Source organism: Pavona decussata, unplaced genomic scaffold, assembly GCF_977016875.1.
Source record: "Pavona decussata unplaced genomic scaffold, jaPavDecu1.1 SCAFFOLD_165, whole genome shotgun sequence".
In the NCBI taxonomy this organism is placed as follows: Eukaryota; Metazoa; Cnidaria; class Anthozoa; order Scleractinia; family Agariciidae; genus Pavona; species Pavona decussata.
The window spans coordinates 85,029-104,662 of record NW_028145576.1 but is presented as its reverse complement, the minus strand read 5'-3'; the positions used below and the strand labels follow the sequence as shown (position 1 = coordinate 104,662).

The window sequence follows — 19,634 nt, the reverse complement described above, 5'->3', positions numbered from 1 at the left end:
CAATCGAGCAGCATTCACTTTCGTTCAAATCAAGAGATTTTGGATTGCTTGAAACGTGAACGAGATATTTCCACGAAACCGATTTTAATCGGCATGAAAACGGCTTTCAGGTTTACCCCCGCCTTAAGACGGTGTTTGGGTGTTTTGTGAATTTTTAGGTGAATTTTGGGTATATTTGGGAGGAGATAGTTTTTCTTGAAGGATTGGTAAAATTAAGAGAAATAAGAAATATTGAAGATTTAGTGAGGTTTTAAAATTAGAATTTGTAGTTAATAATTAATAGACGGATACCCAGTTAGTCCACTAGAAACCTGGGGTGCTCTTGCGTGGGTATCAACTGTCTGTTGGTGTTTTAAAAATCATTTTCTTTCTTTTATCTCTTCTTCAAACCTCTAAAAATCCCATTCAAATTCACGTTTACCCCCGCCTTAAGGATTAATTTCCAGTTGTATTGCGAAAACTTTGAAATACGCGTGAAAATTAATCCTTAATTCGGCCTCATGGAATCACATATACAAATAAATAACGCCGCACTGGTGGCACGTGCGTCGGCACGTGCCAGATACTAGCTGTGGAGAGCTGGGTCGAGTCTTCCGTGGGGGACTGGAAAATACAACCAATTTAAAATGGCCGACGCAAGTGGTGGATGATGAAATTCCATAACAGTGGCTTTTCGCACTTCCTATTTTCATTTCTGCCGTCCTAAAATCTTAAATCGCCTTGATACCGTTTTATCATACCATGGGTGAACGTCAGGCCATTCCAGAGCGGCCGCCATCTCCAAAGAGCTCATCAATAACTCGTTTTATTCGTTACGAACACCTTGTGGCTGGCGTTTCTGGGGGAGTTACTGCGACTCTTATTCTGCATCCATTGGACCTGATAAAAATAAGATTTCAAGGTAAGGTACCTCGAACAACGTTAATGTCTTTTTAATGTTGGTACTGAATTTGGAGAGAATTGTCACTGATATTGCGAAATATTCAATGCTGCTTCTATGCTATGCCCCATTTTTACTTCGCCTTTCAATAAGATGCAGACTCTAAACTTCAACCCCAACTTCTACTGCCGGTCGCTACTTTAAGGTGTCTGAACACAGTTTTCGCCGGTTTCAGTTAGTGACACTATTAAGCGCGCGCTAGGGTTGTGGTACGCAATACGGCGGTCGATAAAGCGATCCCTCAATTTCACATGAAATGGATAACAAAGTTAAATGTTGTTCTTAAATAACTAAGTTTCTCGTTTCTGAACTCTTTTTCTTTTCTTTCCGAGTAAAAAAAGTCATTCACGAAGACTTTTTTCATGCTTTTCATCTTTGCCGTGAAACCCAATTAAAGCTACGCATGCGCATTTGACCAAAAATTTGTGACTGGTTGTTTTCGTGGAAATGAACTGTTTTCTAAGGATCCGCTCATTAGAATTTCGTGACATTTGGCATGAAAATAGTTCCCTAGAACCTTAACTCGCCTACAAAGAGAAACGTAAATCTAACAGAGGGTATCTTCACAAAAAATTAAAATGCAAAATCAATATTTACAGGAGATCTCTCTGTTAAAATTACATGAAAGTAGTGCGACTGTGTCAGTGTTTTGTGAGTTTTTCTGAAACAAAAAATGGAAAAAATCTAATGAGTGCATTTTCTAAAAATAAAGAAAACCTACTATTTATGGACGTTCAATAGTTAGCTGCATTGCCATGGAAACGGTACTTAGCTCAACAAGACGTACCAAAATACATTCCTTCTTAGTTAGTCTTACACCATGCCAATTTTGGGCGTTCAGAAGTACATAGTTTCCAAATAACGTCTACTAACACCTGTACACTAGAAAACTGTATTCGGCCACCTTAAACCGGAATTGTCGCAAATCAGATCATAGTTTGAAACCAACCTGGAGGATTTGAGCTCCGCTTTTCTCGGAAGAAATTTGACAAATGAAGCCCAAACTTGGCCACGACATGGCGAAATAATTACATAGTTAATCGGAGTCCGTTGAAAAAAAGGCAAAAATTTTTCAAATTTTGCGACAATTCCGGTTTGAAGTAGCGACCCATAGTGGTTGCCGGCGGCTTCTTGCCTACCTTGTCTCCCTCTCTCTAGTACCGGCCTTTGGCTGGCAACACTGAGTAAACTCGCCAGAGAAAGGTTTCTACGGCTCGGAATGGCAAAAGAACACCACACCTGACTCAATCAATATTTCCTTGAAATTTTATTTCAACATTAAGGTAAAAGGCGACTTTAAATATCTTCACTCACTGAAAATTTGAACCGATCGTGTCGCGTGAATATAAAGTCTCAAGTTCCAAACAGTAATTACACCATACAAACAGAGGGTGATCTGCCTGTGGTGAGAGCACTTGCCTCCCACCAATGTGGCCCGGGTTCCATTCCCGGACTCAATGTCATATGTGGGCTGAGTTTGTTGTTTGTTCTCGTCCTTGCTCCGAGGGTTTTTCTCTGGGTTCTCCGGTTTTCCTCCTTCCCAAAAACCAACATTTCCAAATTCCATTTCGATCTGGAATCCGAGGGCCACAGGTTTGTCTGTTGAGTGTCACCCTTGTTAAACAAACAAACAAAGTTGATTTTAATGACTCAGAGAGTGAGGACACTGGTTACTTGAAAATCTCAAACTGAGGCCTTGCCTCAATACGGCTAAGCCGAGGTTTGAGATTTTCCCATAACGGCCAAACGGTCGAGGTTATTAAGTTATTTATTATATGGCTTTCTTTATAAGAAAGAAAAGCATTTCAATTCAAGCCTAACCCTAATTTGCACAATCTGTAATTGACCCATGGGCATTTCGGCGCGTACCGCGTAATGCCCTGCTCTGATCTTGCTATAAGCCAATCAGAGCAGGGGTTATATCGGCCACTAGCCTTAGCCGTATACACTGTAGCCATAACACCTTAGCCATAAAACCGTAAAAATTCTTGATAACACCCTTTGGAACTTCATGTTTCAGCCAACGGAGGAAGACCTGAGCAAGAATTTTACTGTTTGAAAAAAAGTGCAAAAACAAGTTTTAATGTCTTGTGTATGCAATGTTTTATATTAATGAACTAAGACCTGGTCTCAATAAACAATCAGACTTGATTCATGCAAAAGTTTTAATTAATTAAATCTCTAGCATGCTTTTTATCATTGTTTTCTAAAATTTTTACATACTTTTTACATACATGTACATATATTTTGCACTTTTTATGTCATTGGCACTCTTTCTTTAGATATGATATGTTAATTTTTTCCACACATTGAAGTTGATAATGACCGAAGAAGAGCAGTTGAAACGTTGTTTGGATTTTTTACTGTTATTTTTTTTACCGTGAGACTTTGAAAATTGGCGTGAAACTTCTTGGCTTGATGCAATTACAAGTACTACTGTAATAATTAAGAATTAATCCATGACTGATGTTGGATATAAGATGACAAATAGCCAACAAGGCGTGACAGCACAGAGTTGGCTATAACATTTCATATCCAACTAACACAAGTGGGATAATAATTGTTTTATTAAAAACAACCAATAAATATTTTTGGATGTTGCTGATTTCACTTCGCAAGAACAACCAGAAGACGATGTGATGGTTGTTAGTTCTCTGGCATGGTACAGTATAATGGCTCATATACCATGGCCGATGAGCCAATTAAATCCCTGGATTTGAATTATACATGTACAATGATCCAGTTGTTAACAATAATTAACATGACAGTGAAATATGTTTTTTGTTTCAACTTCAAATTACGTATTAGTGAATGATGGCAGTGGGAAGGTCCCAGCATACAGAGGACTTGTGGATGCTGTGCGTTCAATTGTTAGAGCAGATGGTGTAAAGGGATTGTATCAGGTTGGTTTTGTTTTCAAAATACATGTACATGTGTGCAAAGCTTCTCAAACTCTTTTGGAGCAGGTTGGCAGCACAGTGAGAGAACTTTGATAGTCAGAAAAGGCTGGATCCCCAATTTTTGTCTACCAATTGCCGATTTACTGTACATGTACCGTAAATGCTCGTATTAGCGTCCGAGGCGCTTATTTAATTTTCTAAGGCGAGTGGGGCTAATGGAGCTAATTCGAAGGGGGGCGCTCATTTCGTTTATCAATTTTTAGCCTCAAAATGACACTATCTTTATTTCTATTTAAAACCAAACTGCAACATAAAAATTCAAAAACCTTATAGAAGACTACTTTTTACCAACTTGAAACATTCTTAAGACTTTTTCATCAAAGTGGGGGGGGGGGGGGCGCTTATTACAACTTTTGAGCCTTAGGAGGGGCGCTAATTGGAAGCAGGGCGTTAATATTTGAAGCTGGGTGCTAATTCGAGCATTTACAGTATATGCAATGTAGATCTCTAAGATGATACAACATTATTTTGCTTTAATTAACCACTGATGAAGATGATACTATGATCCTCTGATTACAATGATTTTTCTGACCAACCATAATTAAATTATAACTTTTCACTCTACTTAAATGGCAACAATAACAGCAGACAATGTAGATGTGATGACAGTAATAACGACAGTATAAATGTAAACTGTTCCGTTGTCTGTTCTTATATTGTTCCACACAGCTATTTTGAGAAATAACGTAATCGTAGAATGTTCCTTGGTTCCAAGCTTTGTGATGGCAATTACTTATTTTAGATCTTAACATCATGCATGGATTATTCTGGAACTTTCCACAGGCCTTTACAACATTCTTGATTACTCCTGAGAGCTGACTCTAGACTTTCCCTATGCCACTTATTCTTTTCATAATTTAATTGTTTTATAGTGGCCTTCACACTGTTCTGTTTAATACTTGAAGTTTTCGGAACAGTTGGTCTGGCCCAGAATTTACATGTACAGTAGCTAACCTGTTTACTTCCCACTCCACATTGAGGTCCTTCCAGTTACTAATTTCAACTGGATGGAGCTGAATTCAATCCTCTATAACCATTAATCATAACCTTACATTGTACACCCTAAACTAAGTTCTTAACAAAAAGAAAAAGAGAAAAGTTGAAACTTTTGGAAAACCTAGGCTTTGTAGCAGCAAATTTGATGAACAATGTAATATTATTCTAAATTTTTGAAGTATGAGCTAAGCTAAATTTCAGGAAAAATTGTGGAGTTCAGTACCTTACTGTATGTTCACACACATGTAATTTATAAAACAAATTTTAAACGTCTAAATTATATGCAGGCAGATTCTGCTCCTCCTCTCGTCCTTGTCTAACTCTGGAGGAAAAACAATTGAAGGGGTGCCTGGAAAAAAGCCCCAAGTGACCTCTGATAAATTGCTAGATTCTCCTTCCAAATTGCCTTGTATTCATTGGTGTCAAACAAAAGGAGAATTTGACTTTACATCAAAAGTCACGTAGTGCCTTATTCCGTGCACCCCTTCAATTGGATAGTGTTAAAATTAAATAATTACACCTGAAAGTACATTTTACAGCTCTTAAACCTGTGATCCTGTCAGTAAGTGGTACATGACGTCTAAACAAATATTTCTTATTACATTTTAGGGTGTGACACCAAATGTGTGGGGAAATGGGTCGGCCTGGGGTCTGTATTTTTTCAGGTAAGTGTTGTGATAGGTTGTTTGTACCTCCTATTTAAGGCTGCAAGTGTTCGACTTGTTATTTGTATGCATCACTCAACTCCAAGAGTGGATATCTCTACCCCTCCCCTTCCCGGGCATTAGCATTTTTTTAATTTAACCGCAAAACGCCCCATGGCTGGTACAGAACAAGCGAGTCAAATTCCTCATTTGCCTCTGGGTTTTCCATTATTCTAATGAAAGCTTACATGTATTTATACCAAAGTAAGTCTCAGGAAAAGTCCTGTTTCTCAGTATTGTGGTAGTGAATGTTTGTTCTGTGGATCTGCGATCTCATTTATGTCGTACTCATGATCAGAGAAGTACATGTACTGTACTATGTGACTATTAGTCAAGCGTTTATTGTCTTTGCTTGTGAACTTGTCTTATCATTGAAACAAAAGTGGCAAACTGTAGTATGTATTGTGAGGTGAGAATCATAAGGCCATCAGTTGCCCAGGGGTACACTATAGACTAATGCCTGATCCCTGGAACAGGCAATGTTAGCAATACCATGCTAATGACTGGGGGAGGGGGGGGGGGGGTGGGTACTCCTGGAATAGCCTGATGCATTGAATTATGAGCAAGAATTTGCCTCTAATTTTTGAGGCACAAGCCATGGTTTTATATCAATCACCAAAAGCCATCGAGCTAAGTGTATTATGCTTCTTTCAATGCTGATCAACAAATCAACTCTTCTTCAAATTGTTATTGAGGAATGGCCTGAAGTTTATAAGCCACTTAACTCTTATTACATGTGGATAAATCATTATCCACTGGATACATTTGTATTATCCAACCAATACATTTTATCCACTTGGTAGCGACTTATCTGCTAGATAAAGTTTTCTGCCCTTTGAACAGCTGCGGCCAGGTCTCTGACTTCAATATAAAATTTGTTTCTAAAAATCTTATAATTCTCAAATTGATGCAGCTATAACATGTTAAAAGCATGGATGCAGAAAGACAGTGACAAACCCTTAGGAGCTGAGAAGCACCTTGTTGCAGGGACTGTAGCAGGTAAGACAGTTGACTGTATTCAGTGTATGTACATGTAGTTGTACATACTTATTACATGTGGGCTGTTGGACAAAGAGAAGGTGGAGGGGGTGGAGAAGGGGCCAATAGTCTCCTATCCTCAGCCTCACTGCTGCCAATCTAGACATGGTTCCACTCCCCCTCCCTTCCCTCTTACAAAGTTGATGAACAAAGATGAATCCATGTTATACACATGTACAGTATCTACAAGTGTACTTATAATGCTCATTATAGGGTAAGGGGGGGGGGGGGGGGGAGGTGGAGAATTACATTTTGTGAGCCACATGTACAGCAAAGCATGATGTTGATTCTGTTGAGGCAAAGTTAAGTGGAAAAATTTTCAAAGAGAGCCAAGTGTATGTTTTGAATTTTTTATTGGGATGGGGATTTGAGCTGTCAGTCCCCTGCATTCAACACAACTGCTACCTCCCCTCTGAGTTTCCTGGATTCACACCTGATTACTGTAGCTGTACATTGTAAGTTATTGATCTTATTTCTGGTTTAGAAATTACATATATGCTATTTAATTGTTATGCACTGTGCAAAGTGGCACTAACATTAAATCATCTTAGTCACTCTGACACGATATTGCAGAGCTTACTGCATAATGGAACATTGAAGTGACTTGATTATTTCAACATTCTTCAAAAAAGGTTATATTGACCAGCTTGTAATTGCATTAATTAGAGCTATAATTTACTAGTAATTACATTCTTTCAAGTTAATTACCCAAGCACTGATCTTTCTGCTATTATCTTAAAGCAAACAGTTAGATTTTATATGCAGTTAAGGAAATTGCCTTTTTATTATTAAATAATAAAAATGGCATAATAAAAATTTTATACCTATGGTGATGCTCCTGTATTTGAAAAAATCAATCAATCAATCAATCAATCAATCAATCAATCAATCAATCAATCAATCAATCAATCAATCAATCAATCAATAAGATTTCTTTTGACCATATCTGGTAACTTTTCCCCTCAGGAATTGGAACACTAACAATAACAAACCCAATATGGGTCGTCAAAACTCGGCTTTGTCTTCAGTACACTGGCCCACAAACAGGTCTTACACAAGCGCCGCAGTATGAGGGAATGACTGGTGAGATGGTCTATGTTCCCTTTTTATAGCTTGTCTATTGTCAGGATTCATTCAAAATAATACTGTGTGTCTTTGCTCTGCGCTTTGACATTTTCAGTTTAATGTACAGTACATGTAGTTCAGACAGACAGACTGAATATTTGATAATCTAAATATATACAGTGCGCCGATAACCAGCCTGTCCATATAAGAGCCTTGCCTTTGCCCCCTTTTGCTACTGCGCATACGTTCTGCGCAACTTGGGATGTTTTAAGAACAGGAGTGAGTGCTTCTAAATCAAAACTACTTGAGAAAAGCAAATTTTTACAGCTTTTTTGAATTGTTGTTGCTTAATCATCTCTGAAAATTTGTGCTTACCACCAATTTTCTGTTTGGATTCCAATTTTGGAGGCAAAATCCTAAAGCCTGTGAAAATTTATCCACTGAAAGGAATTAAATAGTTTTGTCACTGAGTGAATGTGACATCAGTGGAGCCCTGGTGTTAAAAATAATGGTTGAATTCTCAAAATTGCTCTAGAATTCCTAAGTACCTCTTTTTATATACTAAATTTTACTTGTTAACTTATTTTCAGTCCTTTTTAATGTTTTATTTTGGACTATGATCAAAGTATTAACTCTGTTTCTTTTGTGTATAGATGCCCTTTTAAGACTCTGGAGACATGAGGGAATCAGAGGATTGTACAAGGTACTCACCAGATTTGCATTTTTTGGTACAGGCTATTACAGCTACACTAACAGTGGAAACCACAAGATACTGGCAAAGGAATGCTGTTGATATTTATAGCAAAATTATCCATTTTGATTGTCCCAAATGCCTTCCGCCATATCTTAAAAGAAATTTTAGAAAGGTTTCCACTCCCCAAGTTGGCAACCAGTTCTTATGGCAGTCAACTACAATGTGCAGCAGAAATAGTCCACTACAGTGCCCTTAAACTTTGACAGTGGCTAAAATACAACAGGCCTGGGTAACTACCCCCTACATGTACATGCAATTGTAAAACAATCAGTACATTTCAAATGTGTTGTACCAGAAATAACCGTAATCCCCACAACAATTTTTTTTTTGTTTAATCCCCTGCCCCACCCATACCCCCCAATCCCTAGCAGTATGGAGGATGTTTGTCCCATTAACCTAGTTTAATAGCGATGAGTCTCCTGTAGCTCAGTAGTAGAGCATCTGAACTAGTAATCGGAAGGTCTTAGGTTCGACTCCTGAAGGAGCACTCGGATTTCCCTTTTCCGAGTATACCTGTGTCTGAATAGTACATCATTCTCATAAACGTTCCAGTCAATATCACAGTGTGATGCACATCACAAAATCTTGGAAATGTCAAAAGTTTGCAATTTTGCTAGCCTCCCTCTATGACGCTCTTTTGGCTCCTCACGAAATCTTTTTTCCCCAGAGGTAAGATTGCTTTCCAGAGCGTCTGCGAGTGAGGCTACAATTTTGCCAGGTCCTAGTCCTGGAAAAGTGCCTCAGGGCATGGTCAATAATCTAATTGATACCTTTTTGTTTTGTGCTTGGTGGACTGGACGAGGGACTGGTTAGGAAACCTTGCCATAAAAACAATGGTGCTGCAGTTTATGTTGGAAGGGCTGCAACCCTGCACAATCCTTTGTTTTGGTCAGTTGCTCCAACACATTCCAAATTCTATTGTTTTTTGTGCAGGGTCAAGGCCAAAAAGGCAAACAAAATATAACAAAGGAGTTTGTCAGGTTTCATAGCCATTGCCTTCAATTAACTATCGTGACACCAGTCTGCATGCAGATGCTTAACCTTAAGCTGTTTATGTGTTTAGGGTTATGCTCCAGGACTTATTGGTGTCTCACATGGTGCCCTCCAGTTCATGGCTTACGAAGAACTCAAGAAAAGCTACAGTCAATACTTCGGCACACCAATCAACAAAAAACTGGTGAATTAATCTTGTTATACAGTTAAAAAAAAATGCTTTCATATAGTCATGTACTGGTAAATAAATCTTGTTATTATATACCTAGACTTTCACTCAACAACACGAGCACTGTGATTGGTTGATTCTTGGTCATGTGCCCCTGATCAAATACAAAATGTATCCCGACCGGGATACAATTTCGCAGTTGTTGCCCTCTCAGTTGTTTGTTTGTTTGTTTTGATGTGATTGTTGACATCAGGAATCTCGGGAAAACAAAACTGTTTCCCTCGGGACCATACATTAAGTGTATATTATAAATCATAATTGAAGGACTCTGGACATAATCAACTAATGGTGCATTTCAGATCGCGTTTGTTCTTTTAGCTCAGATTCACCGGAGTTTTTGCATGTGGCCTTGAATTCCTTCAGGAAACATTGCTCCAATGTGTTGTCCCCTGTTTTACGCTTTGTTTGCAATAAATACCTATGGGAAGGATTTACGTTTTTTTTTTTTTCACAAAACAAAGCACAAAGCAGCAGATAAAACGTTGGAGAAATGTTTTCTGGACGAATTCAAGGTCACATGCAAAAGCTCCAGTAGATCTGAGCCAAAACAGCAAAAGGCTATCACAGATGCACTATGCATATAGGCCGGTTATTCACTGAAGTCTTGAATTGTGAATGCTTTCATATAATCATGTGTACTAGCATATTACCTAAGCATAACTAGATTAGATAAATAAATAGCATAAATTTAATGAGATAAATAGCGTTGGAACTCTTCGATGAAGTGGTTTCAATGACAGCTAAAAGCTCATGGCCGTCTGGCCTCGTAGCTCAGTCGGTATAGACTGAGCTACAAACGATCAAATCCAAGGTCGTGGGATCGATTCCCGCCGAGGTCAAATATCTTTTTCTTTGTCTCGTATGGTCTCCTTTTTCCTTACTGTAGCTAACGCTCAATGGGAATTTCATGGTGCCACTTAGCATTTTAACATACACTACAGAGTCAATTCTGTGATCCATCATTTGTGTCCGTAGTGCTAGCGGCACAATATTTATTTTTAAACTTGGACATGTTCCTTCTGTCTGCAGAGTTCCACAGAGTACCTCGTGATGGCTTCATTATCTAAAATCTTTGCTGCCACTGCAACGTATCCGTATCAAGTGGTCAGATCAAGACTTCAGGTAATGAATGAAGGCTGCTTTCATATCAGAGGAAGAAAGTTATCTATAATAAAGTTCGCTCATAATGCCACTTTTGAAGCCATTTTCAAAACCCTCCCCCATCCTCCACCAACACCAACCAGTGAACCCCCTTGGAAAATCTCTGTTTAAAAGCTAAGGACGACCTAGCAGGTATCAGGGCAACCTGAGTATTGGCTCAGGTTGCCCAGCGTTATGGATTGGGACAACTTGGAGACAACTTTAATTTCGAGCACTCTAAGTTGTGACTTTACTCGTTTTAAGTCTGTGCCGGAGAGTTTGCCTAGTTGCTTTGAGCCCAACACTGACTCATCTGTATCTTGCTCAAGTCAGGCCAAGTAATATGAACAACGTGTTCGCGCAACTTGTCGTGTAGCAAATGTTGCGTTGCAAGTTGCATTCCACTCTTTTTCACGACGTCTTCTTTACATTTACCATATTACAAGCATTCCCTCTCTACAAGGCTTATATGCTCGGATTCAGTCAGGTTCGTGAAGGTTCTTAGTGTTTCAGCTCACGGACCCCACTATTAAAAACATTAAGACTTGGGGCTGTGGCTAATGTGGCGGGGCGGAGTTGGTAACGCGCAATAAACAATCGCAAGTAACAACGCAACATTTGCAGAGCGACAAACTGCACGAAAATGTTGCTCGTACTAATTGGCCCGCATGGTCTTGGGGGGCTTCAATGGTAATTTATACTTGCACCGGCTTCAGTTCCAATTATGGCCTCTATGGTGAGTGGCCAAGTTGTTACCTGAACATACTTTGTGTCGACCTTTCTACAACCTTTATGGCTGCTTGTAGATCATTGGCGCTGGTGGGATAATTGTTTAATGGTCGACGGAAAATGATGATATTGTGAACAGTGATTATTGTGTTTTGTTATTCTCGTAGAATCAGCACACTATGGCCGAGTATAACGGTGCCGTGGACATTATCCGTAAAACTTTCAGGTGAGCTCAGCTGTGGTCCGTGCGGCTCCTCTTTAAAAGGCAAAGCTGAAACCATTTGCTGCTCCAAAACTCATAATTTTCTTCCATTTGCGACGTGTTTCATTTTTCGCCATCATTTCACCAGAAAAAAAGAACTTTAGGTTGTAATTCCTATTTCTCATTGTTGGCATATAACTTGTACATGACGAACTTGTCAAAGATCAGATCCCTAGATCCTCTTGAGACTTTTTCAAAGTACGTTTCCGTGGGAGTCCAGTCAGGCGCGAAACGTCGTCACTTGTCGGTCACTCTTTCAGCGCATAAGAAGACGGCTTTAGGCAAGTCTAGATCCTATTTCATCGCAAATTTGTATTGCTAATATGTTCGTGTCCTCTGCCTCGAATGCATCACACAAGTATTTTCTATGTTGTACCAAGCAAAGTATTTCCCATGTTTAATTTGTAGGCGTTTTGTCCTCCTGTAGCTCTTTTTTATTGACTAACTGGCTTCAAAAAGAGTATGAAACAACATTCTACGATTCAAAGTTGTCGTAGCTATTTTTGGTGAAGGTGCTTCGTTTTTGTAATTTTCCTTGTAATCTTGGTTATGTGGTTTGATTTTTGGCATTATAGATACGAAGGGGTAAAAGGCTTTTACAAGGGACTGGTCCCTAATATTCTCAGGTAAGATGAATTTATTCCAGTCCATTTTCATTGATAAAAAGTGTCATTACATCATCTCGGAATAAAACGTAGGTAACGTCGCACTGCTAACCTAAATGGCTCACTCGACCGACGCTGAACCCGGTGTCTGTAGCATGAATCAACTATAAGGGTGCCCCCCCCCCTCCCCTGGGTAGGTTCCTAGTCCATTGCACGGTTACCCCCAGAAGTATGTCGCCGGTACCCATTTTTACACCCGGATGAATAGAGGCTTAGGTAGAGCGAAGTTTCTTGCCGAAGGAAACAGTGCAGCAATGAAGAGACCAATATAACCTCGAACCAGTGGAATTAATGTTATCGTGAAGTCTTTTGTGGCTCTATTTGGTATCGTGTACCCTCGGGCGCCAGGGGAGGATAGTGATAGAGTTTGACGGGCATGCAAGAAAAGCCTCAAGCACCCAGGGTAGTTATTGTGAGTAGTTTTAGTCATACGGTCAAGTTAACTTCTGTTTAAGGTGTTATCTCGATAAGGAAAAATGGCAAATTAAAAGGGGCATTGTCACGCAGATTTTCCCCTGAGTGATCAAAATACACTAAATATATACAGCTGTTTCGACAAAGGTTGTCCAAAAAAAGCGTAAAAGCGTACGCGACAATGCCATAAGGGAGTCTGGGAAATACTCAATAAATTTCAATGAAAGCTCAGAATCCATAATGCTTCGAACGTACAGCGAAGACTTGAGATTGCGGGCAATATGGATTCTGAGCTTTCATTGAAATTTATTGGGTATTTCCCAGACTACCTTTCGGCGTTGCTACGTACGCTTTTACGCTTTTTTTAGACAACTTTTGTGGAAACAGCTGTATATGACAAAGTTCCTTTGCTCAAACATAGAACTGCTTTAAGAACACCAAGAAGATAATGTCAAGACTAGTGATTTCTTCAAGGAAGAACAACCCATAATAAGTTTTTCTGCTTTTTTTTTTCACGACTCTTGGGAGGAAGTTGTAATCCATTTCCATCCTGGCCATCCGCACAAAGATAACGAATACTAGTTTGTGTGCACTGATAGAGTATTTGTTAACAAAACTGGACCATTATTTGTAGGTTTCCATTGAAACAAATACGTTTTTTGGCTTTTCAAAGTGATACTAAAAATGGGTGACAATGTTTTTAAGCTTCGCCATGAAGTACAAAAAAATAAGCTTGAAAAATCTCAATCCCCGTCCGAGTCTTCGAACCGATAATTCTCCCAAATCCACATACCTTTTTGCCGGTAAGTGGGAAGAAGCGGGGAGAGGCGGGAGGGGGTGGGGGGGATACTTAGTGACGAGCAACATGTTTTCATGTAGGTCTTTTTACTTGATGTCCACATGTGACGCTACAGGGATTCCACGCAAAATTCAAGTTCAATGTGTGACCGTTGGAAGTTTTCGAAATACAGTATAAGGGAATTTAGCCTTATAGTACTGTACGTCGAAAAGAACAGACGGTCACAGATTAGAATTACTCCACATGTGAGCCTCCTGTGCTGACACGAGTGCTGCTCACATACTGCCAATATCAGGACCCAGTTGTTCAAAGAGCGGATAACTTTCTACTGTGAAAAGTTGCAATCCAGTGGAGCAAATTATACTCCTAGTAAATGCATTTGGCAAGATTCCTACACAGTCCTATACTATAATTTACATAAAATCTTATTTTATTCATAATTTGTTGGTCCACACAGAAAATTTTCCACACATTTTGTTTCCTGGATGGCGAACTATATATTGTATAATTATCTTCTTCTTGTCTTACTGTACACGCTTCGATTAGTTTCGCTACCCACGGTCCAGTGTATAGCCCACTTTGAAAATGAGTGATGGGCTGGGTCGAGATTAACTGCCCAAGCGATTGTGGGATTGTTTGGGGGGACGATGAATGCGATGATAATAGTCAACGTCCCCCAAACCTTCCAACAATTGCTTGGACAGCTACTCTCGACCCTTATACATTTAATGTACACTTAATGATGAATAAATAAAGATGTTGAACTATCCAGTGGATAAAGTTATCCACTCTTTGAACATGTAGGTCCAGGTGTCCAAGGTGTGGTGAAAGAAAGATGACAAATTTTGAGCTTGATCTGTAGCCTCACCAACATGTGACAAAGGGGAAATCTCGGACGGGAATTGAACTTTCCAGTGCCGGGTTGTTGTCGTTCTTACATTGTATTTTGGTGTTGCTTTTTTCAGAGTCACCCCAGCGTGTGCGTTAACTTTCGTGGTTTACGAAAATGTTATTCACTTCCTCCTGCCGTCCAGCTAATTCGCCTCTCATAAAGACGAGCTCACAACTGTTACGCCATCCCGGTTTTTATTTTTATTTTTTCAAATTAAGGAATTCTGCTTCAGAGTTCCTGGAGTCAAGCGTGAATCAAGATACATGCCAGTTATTCAAGAGTGTCTTTAGGATTTGCCCTTGAGCAGACAAATGACCGAAGTCGGTTCTTGAAATCACTAGAAATCTAATATAATGTTATAAAATCATCGGCTCCACGTGAAAGGACTGAATCTTAATTATTCTATGAGCGCCTGTTGGATATGAGATGGACGATACGCGCCGGGTTGGCTATAAATCATTCCATATCCAACAAGCGCGAGTGGAATAACTGTTTATTAAACAACAATCAGGAAATATCAATATTACTAGATCTTGCTTAATTTTGTTTTCACGAAGGATCAGAAGACGATGTAATGGCCGCTATTTCTCGGACGTTGGATAATGGCCGCTAAGCCAATGTTGGTGTCACAGAGCACGGCGACAGAGAAAAAGGCGCTCCCTTCTTCCGTCAAAATAACTGGATTTTTATTTTTACGAGCGCCCTTTGCGTTTTAAAGAATGTTGTGCAAATAATTATATTATGTATTTTTATGGAAGCGTGTAAAAGCTTTTGTAAGTAATATTAACATATTCCTTTGCGAAAACACAAAAAGTTCTTTTCTCCTCGGTACGTGAATGTTAACAGTCCTGAAAGCCATTTTCAGTGGCCTTTATTTGTACATGTTAAATACCTCTACATACACTAACACTAGACAATACATACGCATGCAGTTAAGAGTAAAACCTACAGTAATCTGCAAATTAACAATTAATATATGTGATAAATGACATTGATATTGATCAACTGTTAGCGTCCTCAAACTCAGTGGATAAAACTTTGCATTTACGCTAGTTGGAAAAAATTGGTGCTAAAATTATAGAGATAAAAAAGCCTAGGGTCTGGCTGTTGTAACCGTAGCTACCCTCAAAACGCGACAGCGGTCAAAGAAGAAAGGCGATGGAGGTAATGAGGTATAAGATAACCTCTCCTATATCACTAGGGTTTCCATACGTCCAAGTAAACAGGCCCTATCGCCTATGGAGAGTTAAGCTAAAGTCATTTCGACAGGTGAAATTTGGTCTGCATCAGCCAAGTTGGCGGTGGCTGCTTTTACAGGGATGTTCTCTTTGAAAGAGAGCACTGTATTATGACAATGACCTTAACTTATATTCATATTGCACTGAGGTTTTAGTGACAGTCACCCAGCCGGTTGTTCGTAAGCCTGTTAACGCTAATTCCGATTAAAAGGTAACTGAGGTTTTTATTTCGATCTTTAAAAACGTTTTTCAAAAGCTAATTGTAAGTTAAAGGTAACGAGAAGTCTAGGTCAAATTTAAGAGACTAAAATCTTTTGGAAGAATCTTTATTGATAAGCAGTTAAACTGGAATGAAAATTCACGTTAACCCAGGATAAGCTTAATCGAGCTTTGAACAACTGGGCCCAGGTAACCAAAATCGAGTTGCTGCTTGTTTTCGCTTGTCGATATACAGTGTAACCAGATGCCTCCCAAATTAAAGATATCAAATGTACTAGGCGAAGCTCTGCTGTGTAATACCAAAAAATATGCGACCTTACGCGGACGCGTGCCGCACTAGCTGATGATTAACAGACACTGCGTACGTATTACTGTCCATTACCAATACTGTCCATATAAAGAACTTCATCAAACATGGGGTGCAAACCCCTGACGTTTTTCAATAGACATTTTCAATCCACAACTGAATTGGGAGAACAGTGTAACCACGCTTGCCTTCCAACCAGTTATGTCCAGTTTTTGTGTGGCTTCAGCCCACAGTAATAATCTTTAGACGGAGTATGTATGTTCATGGTCATGTCACTAAAGCCCGCTAAAATATTACAATCAGATGAGACTGGCCTGGAAATATACCCTTGAAGCGGGGGCGGCGTAGTTTAGCGGGTAGGGCACTGGACTTGTAGTCAGGAGGTCCCGGGTTTAAGTTCCGCACTGAACGTTTGCTGGAGTTGTTTCTCGATAGGTTCACGTTCAACTTCTCGGCCGCGGTTGTAAATAGCCAGCTGGTCTGCCGTCTGCCATTTGCGATCTTTAACCTGTCCTGTTTACTTTGGATTGTTTTTTTCCTTGTGATTTAAGAGGGATGTCTGTAGCTTGGTAGCTAGGTGCTCTTTCACGATGAAGAAAGTTGTAAAATTTCACTTTACCTGCTTTACATACAAAAACGCCATCAAGGGCCTTTAACTGATCAGGTAAAACAGAAAGGCGAATTTGATGCGTAAGTATTGTTTAATTCCTAGTAAGGAGACCTGTAATCTCTTACTCTGAGAAGCCATTTCTCGGAAAAAAAATGTCGAAAGGGCCGAATATACGTACATTGCTAGCGCAAGGCTATCTACGTTAAAACCGAAGCGGGAATTCGAAGCGCGCCAAACGGGACTTGATTAGCGACTGGGGGCCCATTTATACGGTCTCGGTTACCTGAGACAACCCTTCCACTGAGTTACCCTGGCCGAGCTAACTTTTCACTTATTTCTTTGAAAAATTCAACCAATCGTTTGCATGAGAATTGCAAACTCGTCTCGGGGGTCGAGACAACTCGGGTAGGCGAGTTGTCTCGCCTCGGCGGGTAGGGTATAACCTTGTCAGGCGGGACAACTTTTTCTCATATAAACACTTCGGCTCGCCAAGCTACCCGAGACGAGACCGCTCAAACTGTTTCCGGAGCCCGTGTGTTTTGGGTAAGCAAAGGCAAAAGGTGCCAAAAGAATTGACGTCCAAAGGGGAATGGTCGCGAACTTTAACAGCGACAAGGTGAAGTTTTAAGGAGAAGTCAGAAAGCGGCATATGGTTTCGATTTACGAAGAAAGCGACTTTGGTCCTAACGAAGCTTACCTGTGTACGTACCTTTAAAACCTGTTAAGATGACCGAAGACGATTATAAAGTTTACAAGAACATCCTTGATAAAGACAAGGGTATGATTAAACAAGGCTATAACAGGATTAAGGAAAGACTGAAAAGTATCAGAGAGACTGGTGTGCTAAAAGGAAGAGCTGTTACAACTTACAACTCCATATAAACGCTCCGTAAAGTTGTCTCGAGGGGGCGGGTTGTCTCGGGTACCCGAGACCATATAAATCAGGCCTGAGAATGATCACTATATGTAATCGCATGAGGCCGAGTAGAATTAAGGCTTTATTTTCACTTGTATTTTCAAAGTTTTCCGAAATTGTCCGAGTCGTGCAGACGAGGGCAATTTCGGAAAACTTTGAAAATACAAGTGAAAATAAACCTTTAATTCTACTCGGCCACTTGCGATTATACCTATAACATACAGGGCAAAATTACTAAATGCTGTTTGGTCGAAAATGAGGGCTTTTTTCTTACTCACTCCTGATTGGTCGAGCAGCCAAAATGCTTACTCCTGATTGGCTGAGCGCGCCATTTCTACATTCAGTTGGTTTCTTTATTTTGTGCCGCAACAACAAGACTTTTTCAGGTTTTTAGAGTTTGAATTTTTTACGCCGGATTGTTTGTGGCAGAAATACTCGAAAATCAAGTGCTACAGCTACAATGGAAATTCCTAAAGGTGAATTTTCGTTTCTTACAAGAAACAGACACAGATTGTTTGTGTCAATATCTAAAAACTTTAAAACACGCGTGAAAATTAATCCTTAATTCTACTCGGCCTCATGCGATTACATATAATCACAGGGGGCCCACACAAACTATGTGACCGTTTGTATTTTGAATTTATAGAGGCAATGTATGGGAATATCGAAAATCCTCGTATTATCGTACTAGATTGCGATAGATATTCTCATTTAACATCAAAATAAACGTATTTTTACCTTAAATGTTGTGTGTTGTCGTTCCTGAGGTTGAAGACGGCGATTTTAGCCATTTGAAGGGTTCGGCGTTGAACGTTCACTCGAGCGTAATAGAAGAGAGACAAGGGAGGAAAACTTGTTTTGAAAGGGTTCCAGCGCCGGAGCGTTCCAGCGTCTCTCTTCTATTACGCTCGAGTGAACGTTCAACGCCGAACCCTTCAAATGGCTAAAATCGCCGTCTTCAACCTCAGGAACGACAACACACAACATTTAAGGTAAAAATACGTTTATTTTGATGTTAAATGAGAATATCTATCGCAATCTAGTACGATAATACGAGGATTTTCGATATTCCCATACATTGCCTTTATAAATTCAAAATACAAACGGTCACATAGTTTGTGTGGGCCCCCTGTGATTTGATAACCGGGACCAAAACAAACTATTAGCCAATCAAACCGCAAGTTACAGTTCACGTGACATGTTATGATAGCAACCATCTTCTTTCAATGTGAAAGCATTTTGATGGGGCTCTAATTCAACATTCGATTTCGGTCGCAGAGTGAATTGTACACAAGGAAAGGTTTAGAATAGGATGTCCTGACATCAGGAAAATACGGTACAATCTTTGTCCATAATTAACTGACAAAGCTCATTTTGAGCCTCATAGCGTCGTGGTGGACCGAGGAAACCTCGAGCGGCTTTGGCTGAAGCACAGAATTCCTGAGCGATAGCCGACCAAAAAGAAACACCAATCCCAAGAAAATAACTTCCATCAAAGATGTTTGTTTATTGCATAAACATTAACATGATTTGAACTTCTTGTTGCTTTGCTCCTCTCCTTCTTGTCCTTCGTCAATCTGTATGAATGAAGAAATTTTGCGTTTTAACTAACTTTAAAAATGGGACTTCAAATAAATTTTTTTTTCTTGTACCAGGGATTTCGAAAGTGCAGAAGGGCGATGATTCGATTGAGCAGCGACGTGTGTAGAGTCGCGGTCTGTCCTAGATAATTGAAGCGACGTACTGCAATAGAAGTGCAACGGA

The 19,634-nt window shown here is 39.7% G+C and overlaps 2 protein-coding genes across 2 annotated transcripts in view; one reads left to right on the top strand and one right to left on the bottom strand.

Annotated features, from left to right (window-relative positions):
* The window catches only part of LOC146464313 (uncharacterized), a 205,964-nt gene that overhangs the window by 131,904 nt on the left and 54,426 nt on the right, over positions 1 to 19,634 (bottom strand). The window lies entirely within an intron of this gene.
* On the top strand, positions 630 to 17,825 carry LOC146464316 (solute carrier family 25 member 32-like). Its single transcript, XM_085129948.1, has 11 exons — positions 630 to 901; positions 3,749 to 3,843; positions 5,506 to 5,561; positions 6,514 to 6,599; positions 7,605 to 7,721; positions 8,357 to 8,406; positions 9,521 to 9,634; positions 10,709 to 10,801; positions 11,716 to 11,774; positions 12,386 to 12,436; positions 14,654 to 17,825. The coding sequence occupies exons 1-11, from the start codon at positions 742 to 744 to the stop codon at positions 14,724 to 14,726; spliced, it is 954 nt and encodes a 317-aa protein (XP_084986074.1). The 5' UTR covers positions 630 to 741; the 3' UTR covers positions 14,727 to 17,825.